At 33.0% G+C, this 21,593-nt stretch overlaps 1 protein-coding gene across 3 annotated transcripts in view; it reads right to left on the bottom strand.

Annotated features, from left to right (window-relative positions):
- FAM13A (family with sequence similarity 13 member A) overlaps positions 1–21,593 on the bottom strand; it is a 103,130-nt gene that overhangs the window by 47,168 nt on the left and 34,369 nt on the right. For all 3 annotated transcript variants that reach the window (XM_051964906.1, XM_051964908.1, XM_051964909.1), the window contains exons 6-8: positions 17,350–17,429; positions 16,602–16,644; positions 4,560–4,707 (exon numbers count right to left, since the gene is read on the bottom strand). In XM_051964906.1, coding sequence (XP_051820866.1) covers positions 4,560–4,707; positions 16,602–16,644; positions 17,350–17,429 — 271 coding nt within the window. The remainder of the gene's footprint in view (positions 1–4,559; positions 4,708–16,601; positions 16,645–17,349; positions 17,430–21,593) is intronic.

The raw sequence follows: 21,593 nt of genomic DNA, 5'->3' as shown, positions 1-21,593 counted from the left end.
TGGAGTCAGGAGACAGTCTTATGTGATGTGGCAAAAAATTGTTGATGATATGATGTTCTATTTAAATTTTCTTAGGAAAGCAGCAAAGATATTAAATGAGACATTTAACAATTCCAGACATAAAATATATAGAAATGTACGGCATTTCTATAGAGTAATAATAAAATCAAAGAGACAATAATAAAAAAAAGCAAATCCAATTCCAACAATTACAAAATGCATGTATTTGGGGAGATGAGCAATTTACTAAAGCAGATTTAATACTAGATTAGAATAACAATTTTTCTAAAAGAAATTTTAAAAACAAGTCTAATACTTGAAGGAATATTCAATACTTATAGATGGGCCAGGCCAATATAATCAAGATGGAAATACCACCAGAGCTGATTTACAGTTTTAATGTGTTATCAAACTACCAAAGGGATATTTTACAGGACTTGAAAAAAAATCATCTGGAAAAACAAAAGATCTAGAATATTTTATGGGAAATAATGAAGAAAGGTAAGGATTAAGAGGGAATAGCACTCAAACTTTTATGAAATAGCTGTCATCAAAACTATTAGGTATTGCTTAAAAAATAGAAAAGAAAGCTAACAATCAGAAACAAGAACACAATAATTCAATGTTTAATAAATCTGAAAAACATAAGGAATTCTTTTCCAAGTATTTTAACAGGTACTTCTAGGAAAACTAAAAAGTAGTCTGGAAGATATTAGGCTTAGACTTATGTCATATGCCTCAAATTCAAAACACATATATGACTGATTAGTAAAGATGATAAAAAATTAGAAGAGAAATCATCTTTTTTTTATAGATGCTGATGACATTAATTCTTAACCAAATAGAGGACAAAAATCAAAAACTAAAACAGGAATAATTAGTTACAACTGAAAAGCAATTGCGCAAACAACAAAAAAAGGCATCCAATATAAGAAGGAACAAGTTGAAAGAGAAAAAAATCTTCATATTAAATTTCTCAGGTAGTTTAGTAACTAAGATATATAGACAACTTAAAGAAATATAAAAGACCAAAAGACAATGATCTCAATAGATCAGTAAACAAAGAATATAAACTAAGAGTTCTCAAAAGAAGAGTTTTAAACTATTAATAACCATATGAAGAATGCTTTAAATCACTAATAATAATGGAAATGCAAATCAAAACAATCTTGAGATTTAAGTTCATACCTAGAAAAATATGTCAAATATGATAAAAAAAAATGGGACTAACCATTGTTGGAAGGATTGTAAAAAGGCAGGTAAACGTTCATTGTTGACAGAGCTGTGTGTAATCATTCTGTAAAGCAATTTGGACTTATGCAAATAAAACAGCTAATATGTTCATAACCTTTGACTCAGAAATTACACAACTAGAAATATATCCCAAGGAGGTCATAGACCAAAAAAAAAAAAAAAAAAAAAAAAAAAAAAAAAAGCTCCATATATACCTAAACAGGCAGTTAGCTGGTACAGTACTGGACCTGGAAGAGGAAATCCAGAGTTCAAATCCAGCCTCTAGTACTAACTAATTGTATGAGCCTGGAAAATTACTTGACCTCCCTAAGCCTCAATTTCCTCAACTCTAAAGGTTGTTGTGAAGATGAAATGAAATAATATATGTAAAGAACCTTGTAAATGTAAATGATAGCTATTATTATTTGACAATAATAATAAATATTTAGAGTACTAACATTTTGTAGTAAAACATTTTTAGAAACAAACTAGATGCCAAGTGATTTAAGAATGGTTAAACAAACTGTGGCACATGAATATAATGGAATATTACTGTACTTTATAAGACAGGGAATGTAATGAATACAGAAGACCAGGGAAAGAAAGATTAAATCAACTTATGCAATGTAAACTAATCATAGTCAAGAAAAAAATTCACTTATTATAATGAAAATGGGAAGAACTACTAAATAATTTTTTAAAAGAATATTGCAAAATTACAAAGAACAAATTTGTCCGAAAGCACAGGTATAAGAAGATACTTTCTCTAATTCCTTAGCAAAGTTGGGAGGAGAATATTTCTACAGGTGTGGAATACATACACTCAGATTTTTTTGATGTATTAATTGGTTTTGCTGAATTTTTTCCTTTTTTCTTTATTAAAAACTACTATAAGAATGATTCTTAGGGGGAGGAAAGAGGAGAAATAAATACAAGGAAAACTTTAGGTGATATAAAAAGTATTTTTAAAATGCAATAAAAACAAAACTATATAAATAATTGGGATGGAGAGAGAGAGAGAGAGAGAGAGAGAAAGAGAGAGAGAGAGAGAGAAGAGAGAATGAATGAGAATATGAATATGGTTCTGGAATCAGAGGAACTGGGTTCAAGAATCTTTGAGTCTTACTACTACCCATGTCGTGTTAATTTGGGCAGGTCAACCACTTTGAGCTTTAGTTTCCTCATCTGTAAAATGACAAAATTATTCTAGATAGAATCTGTGGTCTTTCTAGCTCTGGAGCTAGATAAGTGATCCTATGATCCCCTGTGATGCAATCATCTTATATTCTTTGCATAAGGTGATAACCATAACTTATTGGCTTTGAATAAAATTTCATATTCTCATCATGTTGGAAGATAGCGCAAGTGTATGCTTAAGATAAGAGCAAGGTAAATTGCATCCAGTTTAGGAGGTGGGAAAAGAAAACACAACCTCCTCTCTTAAGAGTGAATTATTAAACCACTGGTTGATGTTTGGAACTTAGACAAAAAAAATCTCATGACACAGAAAAACTTTCCTTCCTTCCCCCTCCCCCCCTTCATTCTAATGAAACAGGTAGATTACCATATTTTGAAACTCTAAAACAAGACTTATTCTTTTTTAAAAGTTTTCATTTTTAGGGCATATTGGTACTTTTACAGAAGAAAGGTACAGCTGCTGGACTTTTTCTTTTGCCATTTCAGACAAATAAATGGCAAATAACATATCTGATTATTTCTAAACAAAATGCAATTTTATCTGGATTAGTGAATTCAGATACCGAGTTGACAAACTGAAAAAAAAAAAAAAGCCTGCAGTTTTTGTTTTATCTTCAAGGTATCAGAAGTTGACAAAATTATTCCTCAGATTTGAATACTGTTTAAGAGGGAATGCGTTACATTTCTGAAACAGAGAGGTAGAGTAAGAAGTGGTGTTTTTTGTTTTTTTTTCCTTTCCCACTCCCAACTTCAGTGAAGTCATGGGTGTGTATGGTGCTGCTTTTCTGTCTGGCCTGGATCTTTCTTTTCTATCTTCTAGGATATACATGAAGAGTTGGATAAGGAAGAAGGAAATTGGGGAATCACAAAACTGAGAGGTGCTGTTTTAAATAATTTTGATTTGTAACCTCTGTCATCCATGTCATAACATATTACTATGTTAGATCAATCTTCTGAATGATACTAGAATGATCATCCTTTCTTTTTCCTATTAAATATATAACGTTTAAGTAATTTTGATTTGTGACCTTCACATTCATGCCATAACATATCACTCTATGCTAGGTCATTCTTCTGAATGATACTAGAATAAACCTCTGCTCCTTTCTTTTTCCTATTAAATATTAATTTATAAATATATAAATTAAATACATAACTGAATAATCTCATTCATTCTGTCTCAGTCTGTCTTATACACAAATGCACATGTACAGGAATACATATCAATGGCACAATGAAATATGGCTATACACACATTCCCCAACAGTTTATGCATAATTAAGGAGCTAATTGACCTCTAATCTCTTAATGTTATCATTAATAATCACTTGTAAACTAAATTTTAAAATTGCACTAATAATGAAATGAAGAATTTCAAACTCAGAATTGTATTTGATGAGTAAAAGTCTGTTTATAAAATTAAAGGGCAAAAAAAAAATTCTCTGCATTAAACTTTGAGGCAAAGAAAATACATACTTTTTTTGATTGAATTTTAGATCCCTACATTCTCAAATGATAGTCACGAGGGTAAAAAACTGGGATATGTTTTTTGAAAGAAGGAAAAAGTCCCTTCTTCAGTAAAGTCCCACATTAAATATACTTTTTACTCTATCTTGTAGTATTGTTAAAATGTGGAATTCTCATGGATACACAAGGCGGATGATTGGAGAATTACGATGTTGGGTTAGGATCTGCTTTTCTTCAGTTTGAGTTAGAATTTTATTTAAATTTGATTTGTCAAAAAAAAACAAAACAATTTTTTTTTTTTTTTTGTACTGGGAGTGAGGGGTCTAATGAGGATGAGGAAACAGTTTACTGGAATGTGGGGAGGGGAAAAAAGACCTTACTATAAAAGGAATAAATAAATGCAGGCTGCCTCCTCGATATCCTGAGCTGCAATACGGTACATGCAAAAGAACATTTTTCAGAAATAAAGCAGAATATGCAGATGATTTTATATTGGGAAATATCATCAGCGACACATTTTTACATTCAGACCAAAATAGATTTTCTATCATTTTAGGTAATTTAACATAAGTGCAGTTATTCTTATGTAGTCACGTCTTTTCTCCCCAGTGGTATGCACAAGCTATTTCAAAAACAATCAAGAAAACATTGCACCACTGTACCTTCCCAGCTGTTCTCATTACACAAAGTGGTCAAGTCCAACTGAGGCATTTCAGTGACAAAGCTATCTTCCTGGACATCCGTGTCTTGGTTTCTCTGGAGTTTAGTTTCGGGGAGGCTTGGATGTTCCTGAATCTTCATGGTGAAGATCTGCAATAACACCCACGCAAAATTGTAATGCACAAGAAAAACCAAAAGATGCCTACAAGGTCTTTTCTCTTAGGTTGAAAGCTTTCAAATAGTAGTTGCATGAAGGGTAAACACAAAAATCAGAATTCTTGCTCGACGAGCCCCTAAATGCTGCTTAGAGTCACTTCCCCTTGAATACCATATACCCATATTCTTTTCTTTGAACTTTTGCTTCCTCCTAATGCTACGTAAAGCTTCTAAAGCGAAAGGCAGCTCATATTGATAGCTGAATGCAGCTGACAGTCATGAATATTGATTGTGGGGAAGGGAGGAGGGGAGGGAGTTGCTAGTTTCTTAAAGGAGGATGCCTCCCCTAGATTGTAAACAAACAAAAAAAGAAACTGCTTTCACTGTTGCTAAGGCTGCAGTAGCAACACGGCTTCTTTTCAAAGACGTCTTGCTTGCCCCAAAGGTAAACAGTCCGGGACAGCTAAGATCTTAGGCTGTGAACAAGAAAGCTTTTACGCAGGCCAGGCTGGTTTAGCTCAATTAGTGCTGGCGAAACTGCAGGCTGCCCATTCTCTGATTTCCTTTGCTTGTTTTCTAGCTGGGCGTGGGGGAGAACAGGACTATTTATGGAGGAGCTCTGGGTTAAAGCAATGTTGCGCAAATTTAAATGGTAGTGGGGTTTGGCGTATCAGCTGGAAGCAGTGCACAATCTGGTCAAGAGCCAAATCTGCAGAGAGGCTGTCTTTCTCTTTCTCTCTCTCTTTTTTTAACCCCTTATAATAAAAGTAAGGAGTTGTCAGGCCGGTGATTAATGATTTATATCTTGCAACATGAAATTGTCATTTATGTCCTCTATCCATTGAATATTTCATCTACTTTACTTTTATCGTAATGAAAAACATTTGTAGACGAACTGAAATACATTAGGTTTCTTAAGGTAGTTTCTTTAAAAAAAAAAAATCATAACCAAATCAAATTCTAAAAAAACCCCAAAAATTGGAAAACAAAAACTCGTGACAATAAAACATGACTTTTCTTGACAAACTACATTAAATAATCTAATTCACGTTAACATTACTAGTGGAATAAAGGCTCTTATTACATTTTTAGGAAATGATTCCCGAGAAGTATTATTTTCTTTGGTGAACTAGACTATCACCAATTCATATATGTGTGAGAGGAGAGAGATCTCTGAGGATGAGCGGGAGAAGGAAATACTGAGGGGAAGAGTGATTCAGAATAGAGGGAGAGGGAGACAGAATCATGGACGAGACCCATATAATCAGTTGGGACTGTCAAACAGAAAAAGTAGCAGACACATTACTTTGCAGCTTTAAGAGACCTCCTCCATTCAGTACAATGAAAAATAAACTCCCCCAAAATATTCTTATTCACGATACAAATTGTTTATTCTATGAGATGATTTCAAAATGATCACTAGACCAACTCAAAAATAAGCAGAAAACTAGAATTAACATACTACTTTATGAAACTATTAATAGTTAACTTGATGATGTATAAAACATATGAGGGTTTTCTCAATAAAGGAAAAATACCTTTTACATTAGGATACGTTCATTAAAATGAAAACAAGTATATTTCAGTTGTGGTTTTTTTCAAAGTATAGTATCTTGTTTACGTGAAAAATTTTTTGCAGTCAAAACACTATTATCCAAACTAATACTGAAGAATTTCAATTTGTTTTTGGAATATGCTGCATGCTGTGGGAGGCAGAGGGAGCAGACACTGTGAAGCCACAACAATTTAAAGAAAATAGTGACGTTGAATGAGGAAAGGCTGCCTCTGTAATTCCTGGAGCTCTTTATTTGCCATTTCTTTCCTTTTTATCTACTTTTAACTGTACATAGAGAAGCAGCTGAGGCATGCTGGAAAGTGAACTGTCCTTCAAGTCAGAATCCTTGGTTCTAATGCCAATGATGAGCTGTTTGTAGCCAAACTACATCACTTTCCTGAGTTTCTGGTTCCTTATCTGTAAAATGGGTATAACAATATTTGATGTGCTCATAGTGTTATTGTTAGGCTTAAATGTGAGAATGTATGTTTTGAAACTAGAGGATCCCAATTTTATAGCTGGAAGGGATCTTAGAAACCATCTGGTAGAACCTCATCATTTTATAGACTAGGCTCGAGCAGGTTAGTAATTTAAGCAATTTAAGTAATTTAAGGTTAGCAAGTAGAATTTGAATCCAGGTCATTTCCTCCTAAGACAGTTTTCTTTCTCAAGTGCCACAAATCGCTACATAAATTATGCTTAGTTGTAACATGTTGGAAACTGAACTAAATGAAGTCATGTCCACCTTATCCCACAGCTCCAGCTTAACCTGTATCTCCATTCTTATTGCTCCTCATTCTTGGTCCTCCATACTCCTTCTCTATGGCAGAACTCATCTCCAGGCTAGGAATGTATCTCTTTCTCCCTCTACCTCTTAAAATCTCTGGCTTCCTTTAAGCCTTAGACCACAAACCACCTGTGTCTACATGTTCTTTCCTATTTATCCTTCTCTATCTCTCATCATCTTTTATCTATTTTATACACTCATATATGTTTATGGCCTCTCTCTTTGAAAGACTGCAAATCGGGACTTTCATTTTTGTTTTGATAACATCAGCACTTAGCAAATATTGTATGCTTGTTAATTGATACTACAACTTTGAAGTCCTTTGCATTTCCATGAGTCCAATTTGAAATTGGAACTTAGGGAGTTCCAATTGGAGGATGCCAGTTAGAGGGATAACTATATGAATTATAGATTATTTTGAAGAAAATTCAATTTTATTACTTTCAAGTATGGAATATAAAATAGGAAAACTATTAACAAACTGAAATAACTAAAACAATAGATCTTTTGAAACAGAATAGTTTGACATAAACATAAAAGTTCTTTAAGAAAACAAAGCATGACATTAACTCTCTCTTGGTCTTACTGTTATTTATCTGCTCCTGTCTCTTCTCTCTCTACTCTCTCTCTATACTTTTCCCCATGAGGGCAATTAGTAACTCTAAACCTTATAACCAACCTTCATCTTTTGTCTCCTGAGCACCTATCTTGCATTAGCAACTACTTGCTGGTTATCCCCATCTGAACAGCATCTCAAAGTCAGCATGTCTCAAAAGAACTTCATTATCTTTCTCTCTAAATCTATCCCTTTTTCTTTATTTCCCTACTACTGTATAAAGTACCATCATTCTTCTAGTTACCCAGGTTTTCAAACTAAACTATTTCTACTTCCTTTTATCCAATTACTTATCAAGACTTGTTGATTCTGTTTTCACAACATCTTTCCTATTTGTCCCTTTCTTTCCACTCATTCGGCCAGCAACTGAGCTCAGGCCCTTATCAGTTCTCAACAACTTTATTGTCATAGGTTCCTAATTGGCTTTCTTGCCTCTAGATCTCTCTTCACCATAAACGATCCTCCACATAGCTGACAAAGAGATATTCTAAAAGTACAGATTGATCCATGCTACATTCTTGTTCAAGATGTTCCAATGGTCTTCTGTTGACTCTGAAATAGACTTCTTGGTTTAACATTTAAAGACTTTGGAAAAGTATTAAATTTGAAGTGAAAAGACCTGAATTCAGATCCTTAATGCTACTTATTAGCTGGGCAACTCATTAATGCTCAAAACTTCTATAAAGAGTTCTTGCTCTGCTCTCCAGCTTTCCAATCAGAGGGAAGAGGCAATTGAGGGAGGACCTCAAGAATGTGAGTGTTGGAGAGTGTTTAAAGTACAATTCATCAAACAGGAAAATGCAATCAGATCTAACATTTAACATAATGCAACTTGCAAAGAAAATAGCAATTCATCAAAAACAGAAGAGTCAAATGTTACACTGGAGGAAGGAGAAACACTTAAGCTTGCAACACATCAAACTTTGGGAAAAATGTGAAATTTAAGGTTTCAGAATCCTTTTGAGATTTAATTGACTTGGAAATGGATCCAGATAAGGTAGTTTATCTTTTTCAAATTCAATGGCTTAATCATCTAGCATTTTTAGTATGAAAAACTAATAGATTTTGAAATAATCTTTGATCTTTTTTTTTTAATTTAATTTTATTTAATAATAACTTTGTATTGACAGAATCCATGCCAGGATAATTTTTACACAACATTATCTCTTGCAATCACTTATGTTTCGTTTTTTCCCCTTCCTCCCTCCTCCCCCCCCCCCAAGATGGCAAGCAGTCCTATATATGTTAAATATGTTGCAGTATATCCTAGATACAATACATATTTGCAGAACCGAACAGTTCTCCCGCTGCACAGGAAAAATTGGATTCAGAAGGTAAAAATAACTCGGGAAGAAAATCAAAAATCAAATAGTTCACATTCATTTCCCAGTATTCCTTCTTTGGGTGTAGCTGTTTCTGTCCATCATTTATCCAATGAAACTCAGTTAAGTCTCTTTGTCAGAGAAATCCACTTCCATCAGAATACATCCTCATACAATATCGTTGTCGAAGTGTATAATGATCTCCTGGTTCTGCTCATCTCACTTAGCATCAGTCCATGTAGGTCTCTCCAAGCCTCTCTGTATTCATCCTGCTGGTCATTCCTTACAGAGCAATAATATTCCATAACATTCATATACCACAATTTACCCAGCCATTCTCCCATTGATGGGCATCCATTCATTTTCCAGTTTCTAGCCACTACAAACAGGGCTGCTACAAACATTTTGGCACATACAGGTCCCTTTCCCTTTTTTAGTATCTCTTTGGGGTATAAGCCCAATAGAAACACTGCTGGATCAAAGGGTATACACAGTTTGATAACTTTTTGGGGCATAATTCCAGATTGCTCTCCAGAATGGCTGGATTCGTTCACAACTCCACCAACAATGCATCAGTGTCCCCGTTTTCCCGCATCCCCTCCAACATTCATCATTATTTTTTCCTGTCATCTTAGCCAATCTGACAGGTGTGTAGTGATATCTCAGAGTTGTCTTAATTTGCATTTCTCTGATCAATAGTGATTTGGAACACTCTTTCATGTGAGTGGTAATAGTTTTGATTTCTTCATCTGAAAATTGTCTGTTCATATCCTTTGACCATTTATCAATTGGAGAATGGCTTGATTTTTTATAAATTTGAGTCAGTTCTCTATATATTTTGGAAATGAGGCCTTTATCAGAACCTTTAATTGTAAAGATGTTTTCCCAGTTTGTTGCTTCCCTACTAATCTTGTTTGCATTCGTTCTGTTTGTACAAAGGCTTTTTAATTTGATATAATCAAAATTTTCTATTTTGTGATCGGTAATGGTCTCTAGTTCATCTTTGGTCACAAATTTCTTTCTCCTCCACAAGTCTGAGAGATAAACTATCCTATGTTCCTCTAATTTATTTATAATCTCGTTCTTTATGCCTAGGTCATGGACCCATTTTGATCTTATCTTGGTATGTGGTGTTAAGTGTGGGTCCTTGCCTAATTTCTGCCATACTAATTTCCAGTTATCCCAGCAGTTTTTATCAAATAATGAAATCTTATCCCAAAATTTAGAATCTTTGGGTTTGTCAAACACTAGATTGCTATAGTTGACTATTCTGTCTTGTGAACCTAACCTTTTCCACTAATAATCTTTGATCTTGAAATAATCTTAAAATAGTCTTTCACTCAAATATTTGTTGGTGAGTTTAATATACTACTAGGTATCAATTGTTTGGCACATATGATGTCCTAACTGATATTTTTTCTTAATCTTAATTGAAAACTCCTGCCTTTCTTACTTAATATCCAGGCCCTTCCCCCTTCAAGGAATGGTAAGGAAAAGAAAATAAGAAAGTATTTTTCTTATTATGAATGACCTAATTGTTATCAAAAGTATATTTGTAAGCTTCTCTAAGCAATAGGCTTATAAAGGACAAGGAATGCAAAACTATTTTTTGAAGGAATTTAACATTTTCTTGATCTAGTCATTCCTATATAATCTGATCTCTTGGTTAAGGCAATAATTTTCTATGTGGTTCCTAATTTGTATTGAATTTATATTTTGTTATAAAAACTTAATTTAAGGAGAAAGTAATTTTAAACAAAGCCCAACATCAACGGAGAAACTGTTATTCAGTCACATTCAACTCTTTGTGACCCCATTTTAGATTTTCTCCACTAAGATAATGGAGTAGTTTGCCATTTCCTTTTGCAGCACAGATGAGGAAACTGAGGCAAGCAAGACTAAGCAATTTGTCTGGATTCACACAACTAGCTGGCTGAATCTAGATTTGAACTCAGATCCTCCTGACCTGAGGGCCATCCACTGTACTACATAGCTATCCTATTGGAAGAATTACTAGAAACAAAACTTCAAGAAGGATTAGGAATATAATCTTTCTATTTCCAGATAGTATAACATTGTCTTTTGAATTATTGATTTTTTTAAAATAAATGCCTTTAAATGCTTTTTAGCATTTTTTTCTACTTTTCCTGTAGGATCACAGATTTAGAGCTTGAAGATAGTTTAAAATCCAATGAGTTCAATACCCTCATTTTTATAGAAGGTGACTTAGGTAACTGTGAGGATCACTTAGATTGAAAATGGGAAGCAGGATTTGAAATCAGGCCTTTTGGAAGCACTCTAATCACAGAACCCTAAGATCAGAGATTCAGAGAAGGAAGGGACCATCTCATTTAACAGATGAGGAAACTAAGACAGAGAAGTTAAGTGACTTCCCGAATCACATAGTAAGTAGAACATAACTTCAGTTCTCCAAGTCCACTGCTTTATTGATTGAGTATACACCTAGGAGCATCTTTTTTTTTAAGTGATGGGAGTATAGAAAAGGGAAAATTAGAAAATTAGAAAAAACAAAACTCCAAATGACATGTTTCAAAATATGAGCTTAAAAGAAAAAAATATGGTGGGGCTTTTGCTTTTTATTTTTAAATCACAGATTGGAATTCCCTATTATTTTAGGATCACCTGTCAAATTATATTATGTTTATAGGATTTATATAAGTGCCTTATAAAAACTATGACAAAATTAAACAGCTATCCTTAACCTGCCAGAGTGTGTACTTCTGAGTGTATCAGATTGTTCAACAGATCCTTTGTACTTGTGTTTATCTTCTTATTTAAATTGTTATGATGATGGTGATTACTAAATAATCTTTATACAAATCAACATTGTGCTTTGTGCTGCTGATTAATAGTTATATTGAAGGATAGTAAATTTATTTGTTAAAGGGAATTGCGTTAAATTCTATTTTCACTTATGTGTGACTTCATTGAAAGTTGTCCAAAGAATTCAGTCTCTGATTGTCTTTAGAATTTGTGAGTTAACATGATAAAATATCGCTAAAAATTATTTTTTATAGCTTTGTATCTTACAAAGTATGATAAGAATAAAAGGAAAGAACTGAGATGAGCTCCATCCAGTAAGAAAACCCAAGAAATTTTTTCCCAAGAAATTCACAGTGACATGAGTATATGCTTTTGTGAGGGAAAAAGGACACATAAAGAAATGAAAACAGAAAATAAAATAATACCATGCCAAAGTGGAGATTTTGCCCTTTAAGAGGCAAAGAAGTATAAATAAATATGCTAACTGGGCCCCAGGAAAGAAGGAGGAAGAAATAGATGGCAAAAGCTTGAAATATAAGTTGAAAGTCCTTTCTTTCCATCTCAGAAATCTATGAACTTCTCATTCTTAGTGGGTGAAACATTTATGAAGCCAGTTTGGTACTCTCAGGCAGGGATAATGAAAAACAACTGCATTTCAAAACAACTGTACAGGGAGAATTCTTAATCTCACTCTTTCTATCCAGTCCCTTCTGTACTGCCTACAAATATACTTGAATTTAAAAACAAACAACAACAAAAAATCTCTTCATTTGATTCTACCATTTTCTGAAAGTACTACTTTTGATTTCTTTTTCATAACCAAATGCTTAAAAAAAAACTGTTCAGATTTGTTGCCTTTCTACCTTCTCACCTATTCACTTCTCAGTCCTTTGCAATCTAGTTTCTGATTTCATCACACAATTGAATAAATCTAACTAATTAAACTAAACTAAATTAACTAAATAATCAATCTAATCCAACTAATCTCTTCACTAATACCAATAATTTCCTAATTTCTTTTTATATATATTAATTATGTATTTAATATTTTATTTTCTCTAATTAAATGTAAAGATTTATTAATTTCCAACAGATTTTCTCTCTAAAATACCAATAATTTGTTAATTTTCAATGTATTCTTCTTAATCCTTTTCCTTTTTGACTTTTTCATAGCATCTGACAATGTTCATTTCCTTGAAAATCCTCCTCTTGGATCTTAAAGAAGGGAAAGGGACCCACTTGTGCAAAAATGTTTGTGGCAGCCCTTTTTGTAGTGGCTAGAAACTGTAGATGCCCATCAATTGGAGAATGGCTGAATAAATTATGGTATATGAATGTTATGGAATATTATTGTTCTGTAAGAAATGATCATCAGGATGAATTCAGAAAGGTCGGGAGAGACTTACATGAAGTGAAGTGAAAATGTGAAAGTGAAATGAGCAGAACCAAGAGATCATTATACACGGCAACAAGAAGACTATATGATGATCAATCCTGATGGACGTGGCTCTCTTCAATAATGAGATGATTCAAACCAGTTCCAATTGTCCAGTAATGAAGGGAGCCATCCACACCCAGAGAGAGGACTATGGGAACTGAGTGTGAACCACAACATAGTATTTTCACTTTTTCTGTTATTATTTGCTTGCATTTTTGTTTTCCTTCTCAGTTTTTTTTTCTTTCTAGATCCGATTTTTCTTGTGCAGCAAGATAACTGTATAGATATGTATACATATATTGCATTTAACATATAATTTAACATACTTAACATGTATTAGACTACCTGCCATCTAGGGGAGGGGAGAGGGGGAAGGATGGGAAAATTTGAAACAGAAGGTTTTTGCAAAGGTCAATGTTGAAAAAAATTACCCATACATATGTTTTGTAAATAAAAAGATATAATAAAAAAAAGATGCAGATAAAAAAAAAAGAAAATCCTCCCCTTGTCTGGAGCACCACTGTCCTGGTTACTCAGGTTCCCAACTTTAGAATTTCTTTTTTCTTCTTTTCCTTACCTCCACATCAAAAACACTTGTCAGTTCTACCTTACCCTTGTCTGTTGCTTGAATTAAGTGATTGCCTACTCTCCACTCATTCCTCTTCTCAATCTATTTTCCACATAGTTTTTGACATTTTATCATTAAACCACAAACTTGACCATGATTCCTTTTCTTTTTTTCTTTAATATTTTACTCCCTTCAATTACTTTTTTTTTTTTTTTTAGGCTGATCCTCAATTACTTGTAAAAATAGTTTTTAATAATCATTTTCCTATGCCAAAAGGACTACAAAACTGCGCATAACCTTTGTTACTGCTGGGTCTGGATCCCAAAAAGATCAAAAATGAGGAAGAGGACCCAGAAATACAAAAATGTTTGTAGCAGCTCTTTGTAGTAGCAAGGAACTAGAAATTGAGGGGATATCCATCAACTGGGAAATGGATGAATAAGATATAGTATATGCATTGTTGGTGGAATTGTGAATACATCCAGCCATTCTGGAGAGCTTGGAATTATGCTCAAAAAGCTATCAAACTGTACATACCCTTTGACCCAGCAGTGTTACTACTGGGCTTATATCCCAAAGAATTTTAAAGAAGGGAAAGGGGCCTATATGTGCAAGAATGTTTGTGGCAGCCCTCTTTGTAGTGGCCAGAAACTGGAAACTGAGTGGATGCCCATCAATTGGAGAATGACTGAATAAATTGTGGTATATGAGTATTATGGAATATTATTGTTCGGTAAGAAATGGAGAGACTTACACGAACTGATGCTGAGTGAAATGAGCAGGACCAGAAGATCATTATATACTTCAACAACAATACTATATGATGATCAATTCTGATGGATGTGGCCATCTCCAGCAATGAGATGAACCGAATCAGTTCCAATAGAGGAGTAATGAATTGAATCAGTTATACCCAGAGAAAGAATTCTGGGAGATTACTATGAACCACTACATAGAATTCCCAATCCTTCTATTTTTGTCTGCCTTCACAGGCTAATTGTACACTATTTCAGAGTCCGATTCTTTTTGTACAGCAAAATAACTGTTTGGACATCTTTGGACATGTATATTTATTTTGTATTTAATGTATATTTTAACATATTTGATATGAATTGGTCAACCTGCCATCTGGGGGAGGAGATAGGAGGAAGGAGGGGAAAAATTGGAACAAAAGGTTTGGCAATTGTCAATGCTGAAAAATTACCCATGCATAGAACTTGTAAATAAAAAGCTATAATAATAATAAGAAAAAAAAGGAAAAAAAAGATATGGGATATGAATTTAATGGAATATTATTAATCTATAAAAAGTGATGAGCAGGTTGATTTCAGAAAAGTCTAGAAAGACTTACATGAACTGAGGCTGAGTGAAGTGAGCACAACCAAGAGGACATAGTAAAAAGTATAGCAACATTATGCTATGATCTTCTATGATAGATTTAGTCCTCAGCAATGTGGTTATTCATGACAATTCCAATAGACTTGGAATGGAAAATACTATCCACATCCAAATGCCACAGAATTACGGAGACTAAATGCAGATCAAGGCATACTCTTTTCACTTTTTTTGTTTGCTTTTTTCTTTCTGTTTCTCTCCCTTTTGTTTTGAATTATTCACACCATGACAAATATGAAAATATCTTTATGTACATGTATTATGTACACATCAGATCGCTTGTTGTTTTGGGGATGAGGGAGGTAAAAGGAGGAAGAAAAAATTTGGAATTCAAAATCTTACAAAAATGGATGTTGAAAAATATCTTTACATGTAATTGGAAAAATAAAATACTATTAAGTAAAAAAAAAACCTTTTGAGTTCCAAATTATTTTCTTCCCTTTCCCCCTCAGTGAGGAAGCAAGCAATCTGATATAGGATGTACTCCATACTCTTTTCCAAGAAGCATCAGTGTTCTATTAATTCTAAGATAAAATGTAAACCCCTGTGGCTGTGAATGATCTTCATGACCTATCTTCAATATCCTTTTATAGTCCTATTGTACATTTGTCCTTTATTAATGTGGAGATCAGAAATGTGACTTCACGAAAATATTTAAGGAATTGCATGTCTGTTCTATTTGCCCTGAAGATTAACAAGTATTTTACTAACTACCACTTTTGTGGACTTAGGAAAAATACCTCCAATTTAAAAAGTCTACTTTTCTTTCAAAAAACAGGTTGAAAGGGGCAGCTAGATAGTACAGTGGATAGAGCACCAGCCTTGAAGTCAGGAGGACCTGAGTTCAAATCTAGTCTCAAACACTTAACACTTCCTAGCTATGTGACACTGGGCAGGTCACTTAACCCCAATTGCCTCAGCAAATTAAAAACAAACAAACAAACAAACAAACAAACAAACAAACAAAAAACAGGTTGAAAAGAGGAATTAGAAAGATATATTGGGATTATAACCCAGTTCAGTATGTAGTATGAAAGTCAATAAGAAATCTTCCTATTGCTCAAAAAAATTTCTACTAAAAACATTCATTAACTCATATTTGTAAAGTAATATGGGACCTCCAAGATCCTCTAAAATAAGCTTCTTATTTTCAGGAGAGGATACTGAAATCCAAACTCATATCAATAGTAAGTGGGATTTAAGGGAAAGTCCTATGACTCTCAAATCAGTATTTAGTTCTTTGTATTTCATTCACTTATTTCTTCAATGAAAATTTACTCTGTTTCTGCTAAATAAAAGTATTTTGAATGTTTCTTAAGGAGTCTTCTTAAAATAAATCTGTCTTAGCACTTATCTTCTAGTCAACCATCGCCCAACTATCTTTCATACTGAAACATAATATATAAAATAATAGGATACTGACCTGAGAATGCTGAGTGTACTTCCCATCACTATTATTTTCTTTGCTAAAACAAATAAACAAATAAAATAACCAAATACACATTTTATAAAGCCAAGGCAATTTGTTTTAGTACAACACTTCTCATCTTTTTGTCACTATGATTTTTTTCCCAAGACTTCTGGTACACTTACATTTCTATGTGGTAGTAAAAGTGAATAGATTGAAACAGAGGAAAAAAAATATATGATTTGAACTGTTGTTTCTGGGAAAAGGCAGTTTCTTCATCTGAACACAAACATTAGCCTGGCCACAAAAATTACCAGAAAGAAACAAATGGAGTCCAACTCTATTTCTTCATTTAAAACAACCAATTAACTAGATTTTTTTTTTTTAAATAGGGTTTATCAGGTCTGTTGAGGATAGCTGATAACATATGCAACATTATACTTAAGGTTTGTATCAGCTCTATGTTTCATTATTTTGCTATTTTACAGGACCATTACTGTTTTTTTTTAATTACTCAGGGTTTGATTTCTTTTTAGTGGTCTTTTCATTTAAATTGTTGTAGTCATTATTTACATTATTCTTCTGGTTTTGCTAAAACTATTTCTTAACCTCATTTGAATTCTTTTATGTCAGAAAATAAATAAACATTATATATTATAGTTTATTATATAAAATATGTAAATACATACTACATGTAGTGGAGGGGTTAAGTTATTAAAGCCTTTAAAAACTTATTCATGGTCTCATGAACTTTTCAATTTACCTTTCATCAGACATCAGTTCTAGGATATCATCACATCCAAGTCTCTCTTGAGGTCTTGTAGAATTAATACTTTCCATAGTCTGTAAAGCAATATGCCATTATTAAACAGGGTACTGCAGGTGAGATATAGATGTTACATATTAACAGAAACAATCTAATGTTAATTTTTGCCATATTTAAACTATTATATGAGAAACTCTTTACAACAAAATATATATTTTTTGTGCTTATATGCATAAGAATTCAGAAAGTATTTTGGAAATAATATTAATTGTATCTCTAGCATCCTTATTAGGTATTTTCTGAATTTGATATGTGAATATAATGAAATACAAAATTTATAAACAATATAATATTATAGAAAATAAAAAGGGTGATTTGTCAATATTTAGAAAGGGAAATAGTGACTACTAAGAGATAGTACAGCTTCATCAAAAATAAGTCATTTCCAACAAATTTTTTATGTTTTTGACTAAGTTGACAAAAGATCAAGAGAATGCTGTAAACATAGTTTACTTAGATTTTTAGATCTAAGTAAAACTCAGATTTGGGAGCAATATGGAGTGATGTTGGGTAGAAGACATTAATACAATTAAATCAATTCATAACTGTTTGATTAACTCTAATCAAAGAGAAGTTTTAATAGATTAATGTAAACTCAGAGAGAAATGTCTACTGGAGTGCCCCCAAGGATCTGTCATTAGTCCCGTGTTATTCAATATTATCAATGACTTGGGAAATAACTTGAGAAATACAATTATCAGATTATCAAATAAAGAAAGCTAGAAGGGATAGCTAAGGCAGTAGGTATAGGAATCAGAATCCAAAATACACTTCAAAGTTCAGAAAAATATGCTGAAATATGAACTCTAATAGAGATAAATGTAAATGTAAAGTCTCACAATTTGATTTACAAAAATCAGCTTTAAAAGTTTATATGAAAAAGATCTGAAGAATTTAGTAGAATATAAACTCAAAAAAAGTTTTTGAAGGATGTACCAGTTGTTCAACCTGAGAGAACCTTAAGGAGATAGATCAACTTGTGTCTATTGAAATAATTTACAATTCATTAGGACCTTTACCAGTAATGCTAATTTTTATTAGTGTTTTTTCCTGAGGGGGGAAAGTGTTTTACCTATGGTAAATGGTTTTGCCTATTGTCTAGCTGACTTCAATTCCAAAGTCAAGTATAGGTGACTGTCTTATTAAATGCAAACCCAATGACTTTTGTGAAAGCACATGGTGTCCTTGCAGACCATTTTATGTAACCAAGTTATGAATATTCAACATGCTAACATGGACCTGTAGGACAATATCACCATTAGAACAATTTTAATGTTTTAATCAGGAATATCAAACAGTATAAAGAAATCAAACTCTAAAAGCTAATTTTTGAATGCACTTCAACACAGAGAAGGTCATGCCCCACCTTTCCTTATTTTTTCAATCCAAAATCACAGAGATTTTTTAATTTTAATTTGGAAAAATAATCTCAAGTTTAATAAAATTAAGGCTTTTTATGACATTAACTCTTAGGTTGTAGAAATTATTTCCAATTTTTTTTCCCCTTTGTTCTCTGAGTCTTGTCACTGAGCTAAATATGAGATAATTTGACCACACTCAAGGCAAAAATCATTTAAAATTGTAAAATGTCAAAGAATGATTTTTTAGAGGTCATGGCAAAATAGTTTTTCTTCTTACACAAAACAAATCAACCCCAGCACAGCAGGAAACTTTGCTAGTCAGAACTGGTTTGCTATTCTAACCTCATATAACTAGAGGAAAATGAGCTACATAGCCAATAAATTCTCATTAATACAAACCAAGAGCAGAGTTAGTCTTTTTACGTATTTCATTCCATATGCTAATGCAGTGCCTATTATACTGTTATGTTGGGGAACTCCTGGAATAGAAACCTTTTCCAGCAAAGGAAGCGCATATTCCATTTGTGACTGAGTTAAATTCTCCAGAATTACCTGAGTTGAATTGATCATTTGCCCAGATTCATGTAGGAGAAGTAAGGATTTTTTTGACTTGAGCCTAGCACTCATAGATAAAATGTTTCCTCTCTTTCATACCATAATTTTTACAAATGTATTATTATTAAAACAATCAAAAAAGGACCAGAATTACTCATCTCTGAGTTTTAATCTCAAAGCTTATTTTCTCTCAGTCTTTTCCTTAGTCCTATAAAGAATTCCCTTTGTTTATTTTCTCTCCTTTCATTTTTGTGTCATTTTATGTTAATGATGAGAAATGAATAAAAACTGACAAAGTAAAAAAATTATTAAGTGTCATGTGCCAAGTACTGTGTTAAGCATTGAGGCTAAAATAAAAAAATTTTAAAAAGGTCCAGATATTAAAGAACTCACAGCCTAAAGCTGGAGAAAATATAAAAACAACTATATACAAATTATATTCAGAAAAAAATTGGAAATAATTAACAGAAATTTGGTACCTGAATTAAGAGGAAAGGAAAATGAATTTTAACTGGGATTTGAAGGAAACTAGAAAAGCCAGGATATCTGGCAGCCAAGTATCTTGTTTGAGGAACAGCAAGGTAGTCAGAGTCACTGTATCATTAAGTACATGAAGTGGTGTAGGATATAAGGAGATTGTAAATGTATGTGCTTGGAAAGGATGTATAATGTCAAACAAAAGATTTTATATTTTATTCTGGAAGTAATAGGGAATCATTGGAGTTTACTGAGTAATTTTTTATTTGTTTATTTTGTATTAGAGGACATCTTGGTAAACTTTAAAATTTTTTTAGTTTCTCTCTCTCTCTCTCTCTCTATCTATCTATCTGGTTGGAGTTAAGTGACTTGCCCAGGTCACAAAACTAGCAAGTGTCTGAGGCTGTATTTGAACTCAAGCTTTCTTGACTCTAGAGCTTGTGTTCTATCTACTACACTACTCAGATGTCCCGTTTTGTTTTGTTTTTTAATGGCACAGTCAGACCTATACTTTAGGAAGATCATCTTGACAGCTGAGTAGAGGATGGACTGGAGTGGGGAGAAGCCATTGCCAGGCATGAGGCGCTGAAAGCCTACACCAGCATTATTATGTTGGTGAAGAGGGAGTGTAGAAGATAAGAAGCTAGAAAGAGAAGAGAGAAGAGAGAAAGATAAAATTGAAAGGCTTTGCAAAAGATTGGAAATGAGGCGGTGGTGAGAGAAAGTGAGAAATGAAGGATGACACATAAGCTCTATGTCTGAGTGACTGGAAGGACAGGAACTTGGAAAGGGAGAGGGTTTTGAGGGAAACATAAAGAGTTCAATTTTGAGCATGTTGAGTTTAAGATGCTATAAGACATGTACTCAGACATATCTCATAAGTAGGTAGAGAAGCCAGATGAGTATGTTTGAGAATCTACTCAAAGTAGAGTTTGAGATTTGAGAGATGATTTAAATCTAAGGGAGCTGATAAAATTAGCAAGCGAAACAGAATAAAGGGAGAAGATAAAAGGACCCAGAATGAAATCCTGTGGGATATCCACAATTAGTAGTTTGTTCTGGAAAGATCCAGGAAAGAAATCTGGTAGGAATATGTCAGGACTATCTTTCAAGATAAAATAACCAGATTAGAATGCAGATTTCTCCTCATTCAATTAATCTATACTCTAGCCATAGGGGTCTTCTTGCTGGAAATCAAAACACCCCATATCCTGTCTTTATCGTTGCATCTACTTCTTAAAATCTCTAGTTTTCTTCAAAGCTCGATTCAAATGTTACATTCTAGAGAGGCTTTTCTTTCTAGCAATACCAACAGGATCCTGCCCTGCCCTAAAATTAGCCTTTATTTACTTTGTATGTATTTTGTATAGACTTATATATGTGCATGTTGTTTCCCTAGAACGTAAGCATCAGGAAGGCAGAGATTTCTGTCATTGTGGTCCTCCTGCTTAGAATGTTCCTAGCACAGGACAGACTAAATGCTTGATGACAATGCTAAAATGGCATAGAGTAAAAATGATGGGCTTATTGTTAAGCATAGTAACATGAATTTTTAAAATTGGAAAAGTGTTTGAATTTTTTGATTTTTTTTTTTTTTTTTTTTTTTTTTACATTTTAGATGTTTGCTCAAAAGAACCCAATGGTTTTTGTGGTATTTTAGTAAATGTCTGGTTTCTTTATGTTGAAATTGCTTAAAAGAAATATCTATTTGTCAATTTAAATGTAAAATATATAGCAACGGTTCAACTTCAATCATATGAACATTGTTGTCAACTTAATTCTGAGGTC

The sequence above is a fragment of the Antechinus flavipes genome, chromosome 6 (assembly GCF_016432865.1).
Source record: "Antechinus flavipes isolate AdamAnt ecotype Samford, QLD, Australia chromosome 6, AdamAnt_v2, whole genome shotgun sequence".
Taxonomy (NCBI): Eukaryota; Metazoa; Chordata; class Mammalia; order Dasyuromorphia; family Dasyuridae; genus Antechinus; species Antechinus flavipes.
The sequence above is the reverse complement of the archived record's forward strand: the minus strand, read 5'-3'. Positions and strand labels throughout refer to the sequence as shown.